We start from the raw sequence: 19,654 nt of genomic DNA, 5'->3' as shown, positions 1-19,654 counted from the left end.
GAACAAACTAGTTACTAGCTAGAAAGGACTTTTTTGGATGGAAAGGAAGAAAAGAAGCTGAAAAAGGAAAGAGCTTCCCAACAAAAAGATGAATCATATATAGAATATCAGACAGTTAGCATTAAGCCAATAAGCTTTCTCAATTTATCTTCACAAAAATGAGTAAAATTAGCAAATTATAAGTTGCATTTAAGGAAAAATATGTGAAGAACACAATCCATTATGCGTAAAATTTGTTCCAAAAAGCCTGTGGTGTGAGACATTAGATTGTTTTAAAATTTGTTCAACAATCCATGAAAATATACGTTGCAACAAAAGGAATTTCTTTTGATGTTGCGAACTGAAAAAAAGAGAATTACAATAAAATCTCACATATTCACAAAAAGTCTTACTAACTTAACAGTATGTAATGACACGTTTTAGAATAAAAAATAATAACAAAATCTAGCTACTCATTTATTATTGAGACTTTTTAAAAATTATCTTTCGACTTCACAATAATTCTCCCAACCGAAAAAATAGTTTCCAAATAAAAAGACGAAATGACATAAATCATCTGACATTAAGCCAATCAGCTTTCCCAATTCGCCTTCATGAAGATGTTTTCGGTGTAAGATTGAAGCAAATTTTGGAATGCCGTATCTACAAATGAGTAAAATTAGCAAATAATGATTTTTGTAATATAAGAGTTAAAATCATGGTTTTATTTTTTAAAAAAATATTTGAACATTTTCGCAAATGCTAAAATCAAACACCCTTATACTTACGTAAATCAATTATAAACCTAAAATAACAAATCCTATGAGAATTTTAGCGAATAGAACATGTTTATTATGAGTTAAATAACTAATTTGAAGATATTAAGATAATTAATTAATTTAGTTATTATTTGTAAAACAAGTGTTGGTTTTTTTTTAATTACACCATTTTATTATGCGCAAAAAACTTCTTAATATATGCAATCAATAGAAAGAGTTTAAAAAAATTATAAATTTAGGAAGCAAAGTAGATTAAGGTAAAATACAAAGGTCCTATATTCAAAGCCAAAATAAATCTCTCTATTAACGTAGTACTCTTCCTGTCCTTAATATAAGACCTAATTATTGAGTTGATTTTGATCTTAAATGTAAGATTTAGTTCTCATATTTATCAATTTTTTTCTCTAAATTACCTCTATTGATACTCCCTCAACCGTAATTAAGTAGGAGAGTAAGGTGGGATGTTAAGGAAGATTATTATAGTATTTTAAGAAAAACATACTCCTCCGGTCCTTAATATAGGACCCAATTGTTGAGTTGGTTTTGGTTCTAAATATAAGACCTATTTTTTATATTTATTAGCTTTATCTAAATTATCCCTATGGATACTCCCTTAACCATAATCAAGTAGAAGAGGAAGATGAGGTATTAAGAAAGATGATTATGGTATTTTAGGAAAAATGTGTTACATTTCTTATAATTAACTAACTTACCTAACTTTCTTAATCTAATCAAATTAGTTAAATGGGTCTTATATTAAAGACCGGAGAAGTATTATATTTCTTATAATTAACTAACCTATAGTAATCTAATCAAATTGGTTAAATATGCCTTATATATGAAACACAGAAGAAGTATAATCCGAAAGCTTCTTGAAGAAGTAAATTCTGTATTCTTCTACAGAGGTTCCCCCCCCCCCCCCGGGGCGGGCCCCCCGGGCAGCTTCTTCGACAGGGTTTGCTGAAAGTAAAAGCTGAAATTCTCTACAAATTGACGAAGCCAGATGGAAAACAAACAAAGGTGGAAGTCTTTTCGGACGGAGTCTACTAAGCATTTACTTGAAGCAGTTTCATAAATGACAAAACATGTTTTACACGTATTTACAAATACGACATAATATGTTTTACACATGATTACTAAGCATAAAACATTACCCACAAGAAAACAGTTGCAGCTGAATTTGGTACAAGACTTGTTTCATTGAACCATTCGGATGTGATATGAATGGTTTAAATTTTATTATATTATTGTCTGTTACAAATTACTCCTTTAATTGGTTGAGGAATGTTTTGATCTTATATATAAAACTTCAGTTCACATTTATATCCCAAATTTATATATATTTTTAAAAGTGTCCCTATTTTAAAAGATAATGGGGGTACTTTCTAATACAAATGATAACTGGGGTTTTTTTTTAATAAAAAAACCAACACATGTTTTACAATATGTTTAACAAATTTTCTTAATCTATATAAATTAGTTATTAAATTTCTACATTTATAATAGGATGGAGTAAAAATTTTTTTGTTTAAAGGTGTTTTTATTTAGTACTTAATTAAGTCTCGATCATTTATATCCTCCTTCATTTTAAGATAAAAATATAAATTCTTTAAATGTTGATGAAGATTATTAGGAGATGTACAACATAATAGATCTAATTTTTTCCTTTTTTTAAAAAAATACTCTTGCTAGCCCTTATTATAAGAACCTCTAGTATAATTAACTTTACACAGAATAAAAATTCAATTAAAATTAGTTAATCTTTTAAAATTTTAAATTATGTGCAATGAAATTTATTAAATAGAGGGTAATGAATTAATCAGACGTTGTTTAATTGATAAGGAGATATTATAGCAAAGGACATTAAATAATTTTTTCGTAGACAAGTTAAAAAGAACCTCTTAATAAAGATCTTTAAAATGTATTATTAAAAAAAAAAAAGATCTTAAAGATGGGTATAATAACCGAATATAGTATATTCTATTTTCTTCTGCTTAATGCAATATGAAAGTTGAAGGTGGAATTGGTACACAAATTTGCAAGATAAAACAAACAAGTACTTTTTTGAAACGATATCTGCTACGCATTTGCTTTAAGCAGTTTCATAAATGGAAACAATTTTTAACATATAAATTAAGAATGCCATGCGATGTTACTGCATGGTGATCACTAAGTACAAAAAGAAGCTCCATTGAAGTTTGAAATTTGAATTCGTCTCATGGGATAAGCCAAAAACCCTTTTGTTTTGCTTTCGAAATTTTCTAATCTTTCTCCCTTGAGATACTCCGTCATTAGATTCTCTTACAATCAATCTGTTATGTTTTCTTTCCCCTTTGAATCATAAGTTTACCTATCAAAGAATATAAAATCATATCCATTTTATAACTTAAATTGTATATAGAAATTAATTGTTCTAGAGGCATTTGGGTTGCTTCAATCAGTATGTGGAAATTTATGTAGAAACTAAACTAAGTATGTAGCATTAAATCTTAGTAAAAAGAATTAAGTATTTGTGGAGAGGAAGCTATATATATATCTTATTTGAGGTTCGGTCTAAATCGCTTTCTTTAATTCTAAATATAAGAACTAGATAATTATACTAATTAATTTACAAAGATAAAAAAAAATTAGTTATTTGTAAAAATTGTGTTATTTATTTGTGTTGAAATTACCCCTGTTGATGTAAATTCCTTTTAACATGTGCAATTGATAGAATAATTTGAAAAAAAATTATAGATTTAATTTGAGAGATAAGATGAATTGAGATTTTACATTTAATATCAAATCAAACTACTCAACTAAGCTTCTATATTTAGGACTAGAAGGAATTGTTATTCTCGGATATCAAAGGATTCTGAATAAAAAATGAATTAAATTTTTATAGGTAAATAATACCAAAATTTCATTTTTAACAAAAATTAAAAATGCGCCATTAATTAAATTAAGAAATAAAATTGATATATCCCTTAAATTATTTAATATATTTAATTTAGTACTAGTCCCAAAACATTGAATGCATGAATTAATCGATAAATTAATAAATAAAATAACACTTAATTACAAGATCATTCTGCAAGCATTCATGAATCCTTTGACAGCAAAAACTGATGTGCGTCATTTGTGGAGACTAGCTCATGGCTGTTGGATGATAATAAAAGTTCAAACATTGGAACTGCAAGGAATCTGCTTCCCTCAAAGCTAAGCAATTTAATTAATGATAAAACTAAATAGTCCTCTTCTTCTGTTTGTTACTTCACGTTATAAACCTAAGCATGGTCTCTGTTTGATCTCAGTTCCATAGTGGCTATAACTAATACAAGACAATATTCATACTTTGGTTTTATCAGAGACATTGTTTGAGAATATTTTGAATGGAACATTCTGTTACATTGAACCAGACAATTTTGTTTATATCCCCACGATCATACCAGGTTTTATGGGGTGTGGACAACCTAGAGCTGGTCTCATTCTGGTGGTTTTCATCGACATTCTTGTCTTTCTTCCAACGAACCAGTTATGACGGCACAAGGACAAGCTAAGGATGAGAACAAAACATTCATTGCATATATATGTACACGAACTAGTCCTAACATAAGTATATATCTCATTCTCTAAGTAAACAAACTTTCTTGTGTCTATTGGCCTTTCTTGTCCAAAAACATTTACAGCAAAATGGAGCTTGCAAGTGTAAAAACTGAATTCTGCCCGAGAAACCATAGGATGTTCATGATGGAAAGCAGGGATATTGACATAAAGTGCACGAAAAGGCGGCGAAGAGACTCGTCGGTGGCACCTTTAGAGGGCAATGAGAAACAAGAGCAACCACAGCAGGGTGGTCAATCAACTACCGCAACTACTGTCAAGAGAAGTTCAAGGTTTCGCGGAGTTAGCAGGTCTCTTTTTTTCTGAACAAATTATTACATAATGATGAAAATGAATCGTTCGATCATAAACTTCACAACTTCAAATGTAATAATCCACTGTTTCTTAACATGAGTGCTTGATTAATGATTTGAAACTAATCATATTTTCCTGCAAAGCAGACATAGATGGACAGGGAGATATGAAGCTCATTTATGGGACAAAGGGACATGGAATCCAACTCAAAAGAAGAAAGGGAAGCAAGGTGTGTGTGTGTGTCTGATGTTTTCCAACACTTCATCTCCTTCATTTCTTATTGACTTACTATGTTGTTTTATATACTTGTCTTGATTTCTCACACCTTGTTCGTTTCCTTGTGGTCTTACCTGGCAAATTTGGATTTACTGGGTGGTATATATCAGTATATTTGGGTAAGTGCGTGAACTGTTTGCTTCTTACATTTCTTCTCATAAATTTGAAATCTGACCTTATGAGATTGACTTATTGAACAGGAGCTTATGCTGATGAAGAAGCTGCTGCGAGAGCTTATGATTTGGCTGCACTTAAGTACTGGGGAATTTCTACCTTCACAAATTTCCCTGTACGGATCTCATCTGTAAACTAAGTGATCTTTAATTGATCTTGAGAAAAATTTTATATATTCAATCTACAAAATGTTTTGTTAACTCAGCAAGTCGTTAAATAATCATACAAGGATGTATAATTCTACTTAAAAGTGTGTTCGGCGTACCTTTTTTGTTTAATAGTTTTGAGGATCTAACTATTTTCGTAACTACCATAGGTTATGCCAATGATGTCCATCAACTTATAAACTAGTTTGACACTTCTGTAGGTATCAAATTATGAGAACGAGATTGAGATAATGAAAACTATGACAAAAGAAGAATATCTTGCTTCTTTAAGAAGGTAAGATCCCATTTCTTCAAAAACTGATCAGTATCATACTAAGTAATATGACATGTATGTATGTGATTAATTTTACATTTTTGCAGGAGAAGCAGTGGATTTTCCAGAGGAGTATCAAAGTACAGAGGAGTAGCAAGGTGAACTAGTTTTTCAACAAATGCCTGTTACAATCAATTCTTTTCATTTCTACCCCTTTCGGTCTATTTATAAGTTTCAAATTTGGAAAGGGGTGTAGCCCATTTTATAGGCTTCAATTTGGATTTGTCTCAACATTTAATACGTTCTTTCCAATTGTACCCTTAGTTTTTTATTCTCTCTCATTTGCCACACTTTCTCATTTATTGCTTTATATTTGGAAAAAAGTACATTTCTTACTTAGCTGTTGTTTTAACCAATTTTAACTACTTTTTTATTATATGCAAATTGGTTATTCGAAGCTTATAATAAGAATTAGAGGGGGTATCAAGTACATATTTCATGGTGAGGCTATAAAATTCGGAAATTTGATTGTTGCAGGCACCATCACAATGGAAGATGGGAAGCAAGAATCGGGAGAGTGTTTGGTAACAAGTACCTATACCTCGGCACTTACAGTAAGTTTCACACTCTTATTTATATCAATACTCTAAAATATTCAGGAAAAGATCAAAGTTATCAAAACTTAAATTCTTAGTACTTTGAAGGTGAGAAAATGTGTGTGTGTGTGTAGTGAGTGTCTTAAGAATGGTGATCTTGCAGGTACACAAGAAGAGGCTGCTCGTGCATATGATATAGCAGCTATAGAATACAGAGGCTTAAATGCAGTAACAAACTTTGACTTGAGCACATATGTTAGATGGCTAAGACCAGAAGCCCTTGATACTGCTTCTCAAGAGCAAAAGCAAAACCCAGAATATCGCCATCTCATAATGAATCCTAACATCACCCAAACCAGAGAAATAACTGAGGTATCAATGGCGAAACATTCTAATTATCTTAAATTACTGACAATAATTCAGAGTTTTCATGTTAAAATCTGTCCCAAGAGTTCTCTCAAAGTTTCTCAATTGTTTTAATGGTCGCTTATATTAAATTATTGATTGGATTATGAATGTGTGTGTTGAAATCTGTCCAAAAGGTTACCTGAGAGTTATCAATTTTTTTGTACACCTGCAGGTACCTGATTTCAATCACAATCCAAAGGATCAAGACATACCTCAGTATTCAACCCCTTTATGTCATAGTAGTAGTGCTAAGTCATCATCTTCTCCAACAGCATTAGGACTTCTGCTGAAATCCTCAGTGTTCAGAGAGCTAATGCAGAAAAATATAAATCAGGGAAAAGGTGAAGAGCAAGAAAGGGTGGAAAACGCACAAGGCACTGATGGGTTTCCTTACTTGTTCTCTCCCAGTGGCAATATACTACCAAATTTACAGTTACCAGAAGAGAATTTTTTTCATGGCCATCATTCCCCATTATTCGAGATCAGCAAAAAAGTTTGATGGATATTAGAAAAGGAATGTACCTCCTTCTATTAAAAGAATTTATCATCTTTGTCCTCAATGTGATGCAAATGCATGGAAGGGTTAATGAAAGCTATCATCCGCAAAAAACTAATCACCCATGCAATGCATCCCCGAAAGATATATTCAAAAAATATAAAGAGAGAGTTTAGAAATCTTCATTTGTTCTGGAAAAGGTGATGATCGTTTGAAAAATGTTGCCAATAATATTTTTAGCTCAAAATACTTCTCTCCTTCTCCTTATACTTGATTGTGTTGTAGTATCAATGCTTAAATTTCATAAGTTTTCCTTGTCGTCCGATGAGGAATTTTCTTTCATAGAAAAAAATAAGCATAAAGGGTAAGAATCACATGTTACCAAACGAATCATATCCTTGTGATAGGAGGCTTGAATGTAGTGTAGAGCGGTTTATATTTCTTATTTACTCTCACACTTCCTATTTACATGAAACATAACTCCAACCTATGGCGTGTTTCTATTTATAAGAAATATTTAGATGATGTCTCAAAAATTTTTTGTTAATTTCCTATATTATCCCATTTAATTACTCATTTCTAAAATCAATATATTTATTACTCCTCTAGTCCTTAATATAAGACCTATTTAACTAATTTAATTAGATTAAGGAAGTTAGGTAAGTTAGTTAATTATGAGACATGTTTTTCTAAAATACCATGATCATCTTTCTTAATACTCCCTCTTCTTCTTTTACTTAATTATAGTTGAGAGAGTATCTATAGAGGTAATTTAGAGAAAATTGATAAATAAAAGAAATAGATCTTATATTTAGGGTCAAAACCAACTCAACAAGTAGGTCCTATATTAAGTATCGGAGGAGTACCATACAACTCCCGAAACATCATTCCCTCCTTCACTTGCTCTCCCCTTCACATATTCTCTCTCTTCCACTATCTTTATTCTAATAGTATCTTTATTGTCTCTTACACTCTCTCTTCCCATAAATAATGGTACTTTTTAGAGAGAGAAAAAGTAATAGCTTTTACATATTTATCGAACCAATTTTAATTAATTTTTTTCATTAATGTGATTTGGTCAAATGCCTCTTATAAAAAGAATTGAGGGAATATGAGATATTCTTGAGGTGGAAGGTATTCTTCTTTTTGTCCATTGCTCCTCTTCGTCATTCATAGATCTTAAAGGTGCTGGAGAGGCTTTCTTTGATTGTCCCTTCTTCCTTGCACAAATGAACTAGAATGACATTAATGTTAGTGGATTCTTTGGAGCCTACTTCATGCTTCGGCTCAAACCGTTTCTTTTTACATTGCTCAAATGAGCAATATGCTCATTTGACCCCCAACATGTGCAAAATGGCAAAGTAGCAGCCACAAAGAAATTTGAGTAAAACTTGTTATTCTCGGTAGACTCGTTAATGTCGATAGCACCTAACTTGTCAAACACTGTTTTCTGTTTGCCAGGTATAATTTTAACATATATTTAATTTGGGTAAAATTTGCTAGGACACTAATTAAATCCTCCTTTTCTCTTATTAATTTATCACATAAATAATAAGAGGATGTGTGTGTGTGATTCTCACAATTATTATCTATTTCATCTATTTTATGAGTGATTCTTGATCAGCCTTCTATTTTTTGCTTTATGCAAGTGCTTTAGCTAGTGCAATCAATTTATTATGCATTTCATTATATGCATATTGAAATTTATTAAAAGAGAATTGAGAATTGGAATGAGGCTCATAATCCGAACTTGATATTATTAGCGGTAGAATTCACCCGTGAGGGGAGATGAATTGGGTAAATGTGAAACTTTAAACTTAGAGGGAAATTTAAATGACTAATTAAATAATAAAGTAAAAAATATCTCAATAATCTCCTAAATGCAAGGATTTTAAATTTAAAATCCAAACCTCAATTCATCTATTCAATTACATTCTAAAATTGCATTATAAAATTTTAGTTTGTAGTTTCAGTGGTAGCGGATCACGCGTCTTGTAGATCATAGTTTGCACCGCTGCAACGGTTTGTATAATTGCCTCTTTCGTTCAAAATTGAGAAATAATTTTAGAAAACTTCAATTTTTTGGGAAAAGAGTTGTGCAATGTTCAACATCATTCAATTTACCATCATAAGGCACGAATATTCAAATTAAATTTTCTCATCTGATAAGGCCAAAATCCCACCTCAGAAATATTTCTTATTGTTATCTCTAATCCTAAATATAATTATAGTACAATGCACATCACAAAATAGCTCTTATATCTAAAATCGAAAGTACTCCCTCTGTTTTTTATTATAAGAGAAAAATAACCGAATTACATTGATAAAAAAAAACAGTTAAAATTAGTTAAGAACAATCAATGTGTAAAAGATATAATTTTTTTCCAAAAAACCCTCATTAATAAGAGAGAGAGCATGAGAGAAAACAATGGTAAATTATTCAAGAAAAGAGAAGTGGAAAGGAAAGAGAGTGTGTTTGAAATAATAAATATGGGTAAAATAGGAAATCAACACAAAAAAATAAAACAACTTTTAAGCGGCTCTTATACATAGAAACATGCCATAAACATGAAATGTCTCTTATAATAAGAACAGAGGGAGTAGTAGTTTATTTAGCCCATGTGAAATCGCATTAATAAGTTGAAAAACATGAAATTATTTACACAGCATGTTTGTCTAGCTGGAAAACCAATTTAACACTTAGCCGTACTGAATTAACAATAACGACCAAAAATGTGAAAACCTAATAAAATACTTACATAAATAACTGAATCGCTAAAGACAACAAGTATTATTTTCCGCTCAATCTAATTCACATTCCCAATGAACATGAACCGGAGCTACGTCTAAAGATTGGCATCAGCTTTGCCCCTTGATACCACTAGACAACTATCACAATTAACAGCAAAATTCAATTTTTTGAAATTATATACAAACCCGTGTAATCACAATTCAGGGATTTGGATGTAAATGAACTCAAGCAGTCAGTCTATATTTAATACTAAATGTAGTTTTAAGGGTGAGCACAAGAGATCACAGCCGATCTCACAATTTTCTCACCAACAACTTGGCTGCAAAATTACTGTTATATTGGATACACAGAAGACAATGAAAGAATTGCCTTTTGAAAGCTACGGTATACAATTTCATTGCGAACTATACATTAATACCTCGTTGAAGCAGCCCTACAAAAATCAAAGAAAACAAGGTCAATCAATACACGATAACGCTCAGCATAGAGCAAAAACGGATCAAACAAGCAAGGCATAGACCAGAAGTGACAAGCATTATGACATTATAAGGTCTTCATTATGAATCTTGATCAGTGACCCAATTCTTTTAGGCCTCCCAATACAAATGCCCGGGAAAACCATGACAATCATATAGCGACGGCTTTTGAAAATAAGTAGCTCCGCTTAGACCTAACTATAATGGTGTTGGAGCCTCTTAAACAATCGAAATAGAAACAGCCTAGAATCACTTCACGTTCATAGAAGGCCTTCCGTTGCCAGATGGACAACTCGATCATGGAACATGGTGCTCTTTCAGGAGATGCAGGAGAAATTTAAAGGGGAAAAGGTTAGGTTGCTGATCATGCAGCTCTCTAATGCGAAACACCTCTATCTTATCTTTTAAATGGATTTCATTTACTCTTCTATTTAGTTACTATTTTGCTTTTGCTGAACCATTTTGCACAAGTTATTTAAGAAAGTAAATTGGACTTATTTAACGAGCTAGGACTTGATTATTTTGTAGGCTTTGAGTGCCAAGTAGCTGAATTCGATCAGCTCCTGTTTCGGTTGTCTTATAGAATCTAGATCCCTCGGTACATTCTATTCCTTCCAACTATGTCAAGTGCTAAAGAATGATTCCAGGCATTGAATGGGGAGAAATGACTCTGGGGAATCCAGATAAAGCACTTATAGGGGTGTTTAAATATAACCAAACCATGGTTTAGAGAATAGCTTCTGGAGAATAGATTTTGGAGAGAATAGATTTTTTAAGAATAGATTTTGTGAAAAAGTGATTCTGAGAAGTGAGAGTATTTGAATAGTTGTTACTAGAAGCACTTTTTACATGTACAAATTACTAAAAAAGGCATAAGTTAATATGATAATTACAGAAAATATATATTTTATGATATATTTTAATTTGAAGGAATAAAATTGTTAATAATATATTTTTTATTAACATAATTAATAATACATAAGATAATATAATTAATAAATAATTAATATGTATATATATTTATAAGATATAAGATTAAATATATTTATAAAAAAATACGTTTATAAAAAAAACAACAAGATACATATCCTATAGGCTCTCACACTCTCCCTTTTTTTTTCCAAAAGCAAAAAAAATTTGCTTTTCCCAAAACCATGGTTTTGGTTTTTTTAAGGGTGTTTGGGTGATTTTTTCCCAAACCATGGTTTGGGTTATCACCCAAACACCCCCATAGTTAAGTAACAATAATCAGAGGTGAGTGTTGGGTCATGGATCATTCCTCAATCTTTCCTATAATTTGCGCGTAGAAATACAGGATGCAAGAAAACCAATGCAAGCATGCAACCAAATCCTTGTTCCCTCCACCCGAAAATACAAACCTTGCCTCTTATAACTAATCCGCCTCACTCTTGATAATGATATATGTTGTCTAGGTAAATCCTAAATGTAAAATTATACACAATTTGCCCAGCAAAAGAGCATAGGTAATTTGTTTGAAAAAAACAAGAGTTAAGGTGCAAATTAGTATCAGAAGTTTTCGAGCAATGTTAACCCTTACTGTTCAAAATGTTAGTAGTCAACATCAACTTTTTCATAATCAACGTTAGTTTTTAATGGAGTGGGGCAACATTGCTACATTTTGAAACTTTTGGGGCAATCTTGTTCCTGAGCAAAAACTTCCAAAGCAAATTTGTATCTTAACCCAAAATAAAAACTAGGTATAAATCGTACGCTAAAATAGGGGTCTATGAGATAGAAAAACAATCATAAATAAAGTTCAGATTTGAATTCAATAGATAGCATTGTCTATACTGATAAAGACTCGTCCAATTTATATTTTGAGACTGAGTTGGTTGAATTTCTAATCCACTAATTGAAATTCATAAATTGAATAAGTAAAATAACTGAATCCGTTGGATGCTACCAATAAATTCCAGTATTAGCTCCCATTTCCTATTGAATTCTCGTTGAATTAACTGATCAACTTCTTTTAATATCAAACATTTAAGCCTACATTGGCCAAAAATACATGCTACAAAAGGGGCAAGGGAGAATCAAAGAACCAAATTCATACCTAAATAATGGCTTTTGCTGCTTCTCTGACCTGTCGATACCATCTTGCACAATAACATCTGAAGCTGACCGGTCTAGTCCAACTGACGGGTCCACAATGTCTATCAAGCCCTGCAAGTCAAAACAGAATCAAATAGCATATTCTAAAAGGTTTCATATTTCAAAAGCACCGGGGCAACTAGTAGATTGAAGTAATAACACAGCATTACAGGAAAGCAAGTACAGCAGCAGCAGCAACCCAAAAAAAAAAACAAACAAACAAACAGAGAGGTTCATTTGGCAATACATATATGGCCAAAGATTGTTGCCACTATAGCAATAAAGTAAAACTATTTATTTTATGCTGGACAATTAATCTAAAATGAAGGGAATTAAGCTTCACCGTAGAGAGAATTTATTCGGTTACCAGTGGTAGGATAATGAATTCAGTGAGTATTATTTTCATCGTAATATACTTAAGCAAATCTAGAACAACAAATAAAATAATTGGTTTCAGAACATAAGCAGAAATGACAGAAAAACCGTTTCCCTGGGGGGTGAAAAAGTTGTAAGAACAAGATAGGGGTAAAACCTTTGGGTTTCCAGAGTATTTGAGCAAACCAGGAGGCTTCCCAGGAAGTTTTGGCTGCGCCTGTTATATATTTACCATAATACATTAGATGATAATCTAAAAAGGAAAAACCAAAACATAAAATTGGCACTTAAACAAGCATAATGAGCAATTACTAGTGTCACTTAGACATCCACAAGAGAAGGTGAATGATGCCACATTTCTATCAAGACAAGGACATTGTGAAATGTAATAAAGTTTGCATATCTAGTAGCCACAGACGGTAGGGAAAGGGAGACGAACAAAAACACATTAAAAGACTGAAGTAAAAATTGAAACTACCTGGTGAAATTCTGGCATTTGCCCAGCTTTTCCATTTACAAAGTTAACGAGGTACTCCAAACCATAATTTGCATAATCCTGCAGTCACACTACTGTATCAGTATTTCCTTTAGGTGATACAATGTAAAAGTAATAATCTAAGTACCAAGATAAGTCATATCAGTAACTGGCCAGAAAAATGTCATGCATATAAATATCAATAATTCTATAACAAGAAAGCTTTTTAATATTAGTACACATGGCAACATATTAAGCTTAATCAGTATTGTACAATTTTTTGAAGATTAAAATAACTTTAGTATTATCATTATTATTAAGCTCCAAACATTTTCTAATAGAAGAGGATTCATTAAAATGAGAATAGGTGTTAAAAGAGGATTCTTTCCCGATGAGAGAACAAGACAAAAAGCACAAGAGAACATTTTACCTGCTTCCAACTCAACGTTGCTAATCTTTCATCCTGAAAAGGAATAAGAATACTAATTATACAGACTACAGAGTAAGAATAGTCCAGGAAAAAACAGACAGTTAGGGTTTTATTTGTCATTGGGATAGTTCGTATTTTATTTGTCATTGATGAGCTCGGATTTCTTATGCTTTAGGTAGACAGATGTCAGCTAAAGCAAAGAATAATCCAAACTCAAGCAAGCCTACACATAACGCTCATTTCTTAAAGCAGATAAAGAACCCACAAAACTTTTTAAACTTTAATTCTGAAAATAAATGGTAAATAAGAAAAGCAAAAAGATTTGAAATAACTGGATCTTTTTGTCTTAATAAAATATATACCAAACTCCTCGCATCCATCCACCTTCATAACTCTAAACAAACAAGATGACCAAGACAACCACTAAGTAGCCAAATAAAGATAATAGAGCATACCAATGTTTCCACTGTTTGTTGCAAGACACCCAGGTCATCATGGAAATTAGTGATAGTGTTTCGAACTCCAGCAACCTGTTTGATAGGTATAACAATATCAATAATGAGCTTCATATTCTTTCTCATAAGCTAATCTATGAAGAAAACTTGAAATAACTGAGTTTATTACCATAAAATCATTTCACTTAAAATTATTCAACACTGAAATATAACTTATTAGAAGCAAGACACGTATTTGTACAACTAAACTTCTTTTAGTGTTTAATCCTCCTAAATTGCAGGGGGGACTATCAGCTAAGAACATGGACAATGTCTTTTGACTATATCTATCTATCTAAGCATATTTACAATCATGAAGAACATCTATATGTGTGAAATTGTCTCAAATGGCATACATTATCCTTAATTGAACGTGCCAACTCATTCTGCTTCAGCATTTTATCATCCAAATTTTGAATCCTTTGTGTCAAATGCTTCTTGGCATCCTGCATGCGAAATAATTGAAAGGAAGTTAAGAGATAAACCGATCATAATTATAAATAAATGCTCGTATGGGAAGACAAAGCTGCTTTGTATCTCCACTAGTTCACGTGTATAGCGGCAGGATAAACATTTTCAGATCATCCATGTGTAATAGCAACACATGCTGAATCCAGCACCTTATGAATGTTAGTCCAATCTGTCTCAAACTCTTAAACCTCATATTTCATGAATAGTTACATTAAAAAAAAAAAAATGTTCTCGGATTAATTGTCAGCAGCATTTCAGTACAGCTGAAACAATGATAAAATGTATTTCAATCACCAGGTCAACGTAAATGAAATGGAATTTGAATAGACATATAAAAAAGCATATTCTCGGATTTAGCATTTCAGTAGTAAAACTGAAACAATGATACAATGCATTTCAACCACCAGATCGATGACATTAAATTTTACGACAGTTGCATTCATATCAACGGCCTTTATCCCCCTTCATCTGCAGAGGTAGGACATGCAGTCACAGTTCAGACATACCACTGCATGTTTGAATGTTCCTATCTAACAAAAACATTAAAGAATTAAACCCAATGAAATAAATGGACACTTACAGCAATGACATCTGAGGCATGCTGCAGCTTTTTTGTCAGATCGGAGACAGCCTTTTCCATGCTACGTTTTGTCACATACATAAGATCTGAGAAAGAAATACCCTAATATGGGGTGGAAAAAATGCAAAAGATCAATAAAACAAATCACAAACCGCTCAGAAAAAATAGATATATCATTCAGAATAATTCTAATTCAGAATAAAATAGATATACCGCAATTGGTCTAGTTATTCCTCACCTTCCACCACATGTAACCATACCCTAGAGCACCCAAGGTAGCTGCGGGAACCACAAGCGATGATAAGTTGCCTGAAAAGGGGATAAACGCAATGAAAGAAGTCAAAAGTCAATTGACCAAAAACGATTTCTATAGAAAAAAATAACTGGAATTAGCCCCGTGCACAAATAGATGCTGCCGAGCTTGAAGATAGAAATAATTGATCTCTAAAAGGAAAATGCAGAACTGAAAATAAACCAGAGGGTACACTACAGTGGCCAGAATAAATAGGAAATTGTACCCATTTGTCCAGGACTCCCATTCAGTACAGTGATTGGCTTATTCGAACCTAATTGTCGAACCTCATTTGCCAGACGGCGTACCTAGAACAAAGTCAGCTAGATTATCATAAGAAGATAATTCATACTATTGTGTGTGCATTTTGGAAAGAACAGTTGGCATATTCAATTGGCTCAGAGATAACATTGTGTTTCCAACTACCTGAGAAGCAATGGCATCAGCATATTCACTGTCACCGTCAGATTGTTCCCCAGATTTTTCCAATCCTTTTACCAGCGACTACCAAAAAAAAAAACAATCCATTAGGACAGGGACAATCTAGATACCCCGAAAATTGGAATTGAACTTATCAATCCTCAAATACCGAAGAGCACCATGAAGAAGTTAAATTCATAAACATCAAGCAGGACTGCAGGATAAAACACACACCGACCGCTTTCAATCTTACATCCATATGTAGAACATTGAATCAGCTTCGATTATACAGGAACTCACCAATACTTAATTTTCACAACGATCGTTACTTAGAATAAAGTAAAAGGAAGAAAAACGATAATTAGAGAACCAATGATCCCCGCCTCCACAAAATTAGGTCTCTCCAAAATTCCAACTCTGTCATACCAACTACATAACTATGGAGAGTTGCCTATTTACATTTTTACGAATGGGGATTATAAGAGAAAAACTAGAAAGTAAAACCGCATCTTTAGCATCGTGAAAGCTGTCGAACTCGATTAAGCAACAGAAAGTAGCAGCGATTCCTACCTGAAGCTCGCCAATCAGCTCCGACAATTTCCCATTCTTAAAAAGAACCGTGCCAGTGTATCCTAAACACACAGAAATTCAGATCAATAACGCTGTTTCGAGCTTCATCAGCAACTAAGCGAGAAAGATAGAGATACAGAGAGATAATGGCTGTGTGTATTAGTACCAGCTCCAGCTATGATAAGAATCTTCGAAAACCCTACTCCAGACTGTAGAGCCATGGCTGCGGCTTGTAACTCCGATGAAGAAGTTCGAAGAAAGATTGAGAGGGAAGGGGGAGGACGGGGGATGATGTCGGACTTGGTTCCCTGTTGAGGTTGTTGATCAATGCAGACCCCCTATTCAATAGGCAAGAGCAGGTGGGCAAACCGACGTCGTTTTCAGCATGATTCCGGCAGGAGGCTCAAATTCTTTAGTTTCACAGTTCGATGGATCTCACGCTTCGTATCTTGCCACGCTATTCATTTTTTTTTTTCGGCCCATAGCTCATAGTGCAACAACCAAGAGGTCTTCAACTTCTTCACGGATCGTGGGCCTAAGCCCAAAACATAAATCCTCGTGAAATTAATTTATGTGTGGGCCTACAAACTTTCTTTGGTTGGTAAACAACAAAAGAGCTGAGATGTGCATAAAAAACATGAGAGAGCTGGGAAAGGGCGGTAATATAGGCCAACCCGCTAGACATAGTAGGTTAAACCCATATGGGTCGGGCTGAAAAAACTCGTTTGAAGGCGGATTGACTTTTAACCAACTCTAACCTACCAAGGCGGGTTGGCCCTCCAACACTTATTTTTTTTTTTTTTTGAAAGTTTTCTTATTTTTTAATATTTTTTCTTATACAATATCCAAAAACAATAATAAAATTTTTGTTTTTGATTGAAATATTTGATTCAAAGTACCAAATAAATTATATAGGTATTTTTTTATTTTTTAGATAGGATATGATATATAATAATATAATTATAATAAATTAAAATAAATAAATGCATGTTAGCCCATGGGTTTGGAGGGCTAGCTTGTGATTGATTGCGAGCCTAGCGGTGTAGATTAAAAAGGCTCTTTTATTGGCGGGTTGGCTTTTGGCCAATGCTAACCTGCCATTTTTGACAGGTTGTCAAGTTTGACTCACGGATCCAATCCATATTATCAGCTCTAACTGGGATGGGAGTCTCTTGCTTGATTGAATAATTGGAGAGGAGGAGGAGGGGATCATCTCTCCTTCCCCTCTAAATTTTTTTTTCCCCGAATTGGAGAAATCAAAAAGAGAGGGAGAAGGGGTTCAAATCCTCACCCAAAAAGTATTCATATTTAATACTTAACAATTCTATGAATAAAATTTTCTTCAACAGGAGAGTACCTGTGCCTACAAAAAAAAACAGAGAGAAAATATAGTTTCATCAAATATATTTATTCTATTTTAAAATTTTCAAATTATCTTTGACATTAAAAAAAAATTTCTTGCCCCACGAGATGGAAAATTTTTTTTTAATATTAAATAAAATTCAATGCATAATGAATATTGGCATAAAATTCCACTAATATTTTTCATGATGTAAATATTAATAACCTATGACATTGATACATTGGTTCTATAAAAATATTTATTCATGCAAGGTGATATATATTTCAAAAATAAGAAATTATTAATTATTAGATTATAATGTAATCATTTTTCTCATAAATCAACATAAAAACAAATATAAAACAACTTAAATGTGTTTAATTCGAATAAAAAAAATCATTAGTCGGGTGTTTTTTTTTATTTGCTTAGATATCTTTAATTTGAATATAAATAACTTAGATTTTTTTAATTTTAAAAAAAAACGCAAAAAAAAGGGAAAAAAGATTAAAAAAATAATTGGTCAAATATCCTTAACGATTATCCCGCAACATTGGGATTTTAAAGTCAAATTAATCATATTATTTTTAAGGACTATTTTCTATAGATTTGGAGTTTAAAATAAAATGAAATATCTATACTTATAAGATTATTAATAAAATTCAATGTATTAATGAGTTATTGCTCGTGATCTCCAAATAAATTTGAAAAAATAACGATATATTGATGATGACTCCGTTGTTAAAACACTCAATTAAACTAGGTTCCAATTAATTTATAGTTTATGATCAATTTTGGTCATTACTTTCAAAAAACAAGTATGTGTTTCTTTTAAAATAAAAATTTAGGTGATAAAAAATGCAATAAAATAGACCTAAACTAAAATGCAAAATTCTAATACTAAATGCAAAATGCAAATGTCCTAAAATCTATATGAAAATTAAATTAAACTAAATGAATGTAAATGTAATTTCTGGGAGAATTTTTTTAGAAGGAAAATTAACAAAGTAAAAAAAAATAAACCAAAGAGCAAAGAAAATTAACAAGTAAAAGTGAGAGGTTTCTCTTCAGGTACGGTAGAGAGAACAACTTAAGATTCATATGGAGTTAACTTTCATGACCCAAATCAATTAATTGACCAAAGGGAAGTAATAAGAGAGTGGAATTAATAAGTCTAATTACCTACTTGAAATAAAAGAAACCTTTAAACCATTAGAAAACTCATAATGGTATAAGATTGGTTAATTAAACGGATTAAAACCAATAACAAATAATTCAAATTAATTTTGAAAATTATGCTTAAAATTATCCAATCTAATAATTAAATAATTTACCAACTCAATTAAACAATTAAAAGGAAAAAAAACCCAAATTTGCAATTCAAACTACATTTATAATTAAATCCATAATCAAAATTCCATTATAAATTCAATTGAAGCAAAAAAATGTTAACCTCTGATTTACTAAACATCTCTGTCTATTCATTATCATGTTGTTCATTATGTATTTTTTTTTTTTTGTGAACTAAGAAAAGATTGAGGGAAAGGAATATCACTGACATTTACCTTTTGACCTTTGTGTATGATAGTTCCTTGTTGGCTTGATTCACTTTACTCTAACATTGTGCACTTGTTGTTTAGAACCACTTCAGTATGGTTCGTTTCTTCTTCTTATCTTTCAGTAGGCTCTTTAGTATTAGCTAGTAGTGCTCTTTCTTTAGAGCTTGGATTTCTTGCTTGGTGTAGTAGAATGAGGAGCAGGCTTAGCTTCTATTTCTTCATCCACATCCTCTTCATCCTCTTCAATGAAGCGTACTTTCTTTCCCCTTCTTAAAGTGACGGTA

At 32.0% G+C, this 19,654-nt stretch overlaps 2 protein-coding genes across 3 annotated transcripts; one reads left to right on the top strand and one right to left on the bottom strand.

Annotated features, from left to right (window-relative positions):
- Positions 1-4,430: 4,430 nt before the first annotated feature.
- On the top strand, positions 4,431-7,028 carry LOC114759574 (ethylene-responsive transcription factor WRI1-like). Its single transcript, XM_028948776.1, has 9 exons — positions 4,431-4,651; positions 4,802-4,884; positions 5,042-5,050; positions 5,132-5,220; positions 5,473-5,546; positions 5,633-5,683; positions 6,063-6,139; positions 6,285-6,493; positions 6,702-7,028. Exons 1-9 carry the CDS (start codon positions 4,431-4,433, stop codon positions 7,026-7,028), a joined length of 1,140 nt encoding a protein of 379 aa, XP_028804609.1.
- Positions 7,029-9,923: 2,895 nt separating this feature from the next.
- On the bottom strand, positions 9,924-16,807 carry LOC114759569 (uncharacterized). Of its 2 annotated transcripts, XM_028948773.1 has the most exons (13): positions 16,639-16,807; positions 16,473-16,534; positions 15,909-15,986; positions 15,709-15,790; positions 15,429-15,499; positions 15,191-15,292; positions 14,496-14,585; positions 14,101-14,175; positions 13,646-13,678; positions 13,219-13,296; positions 12,898-12,957; positions 12,328-12,437; positions 9,924-10,210 (listed from the first exon to the last, which is right to left on the bottom strand). In XM_028948773.1, exons 1-13 carry the CDS (start codon positions 16,691-16,693, stop codon positions 10,189-10,191), a joined length of 918 nt encoding a protein of 305 aa, XP_028804606.1. In that variant the 5' UTR covers positions 16,694-16,807; the 3' UTR covers positions 9,924-10,188. The 2 variants fall into 2 exon arrangements, with proteins under 2 accessions (XP_028804606.1, XP_028804605.1); XM_028948772.1 differs by lacking the exon at positions 12,898-12,957 and having other exon boundaries at positions 16,639-16,771.
- Between the last annotated feature and the right edge of the window lie 2,847 nt (positions 16,808-19,654).

Source organism: Neltuma alba, unplaced genomic scaffold, assembly GCF_004799145.2.
Source record: "Neltuma alba isolate B1F8T4 unplaced genomic scaffold, ASM479914v2 tig00010867_pilon, whole genome shotgun sequence".
In the NCBI taxonomy this organism is placed as follows: Eukaryota; Viridiplantae; Streptophyta; class Magnoliopsida; order Fabales; family Fabaceae; genus Neltuma; species Neltuma alba.
Note: the sequence above shows the minus strand (reverse complement) of the source record. Positions and strands in the feature narration are given on the sequence as shown.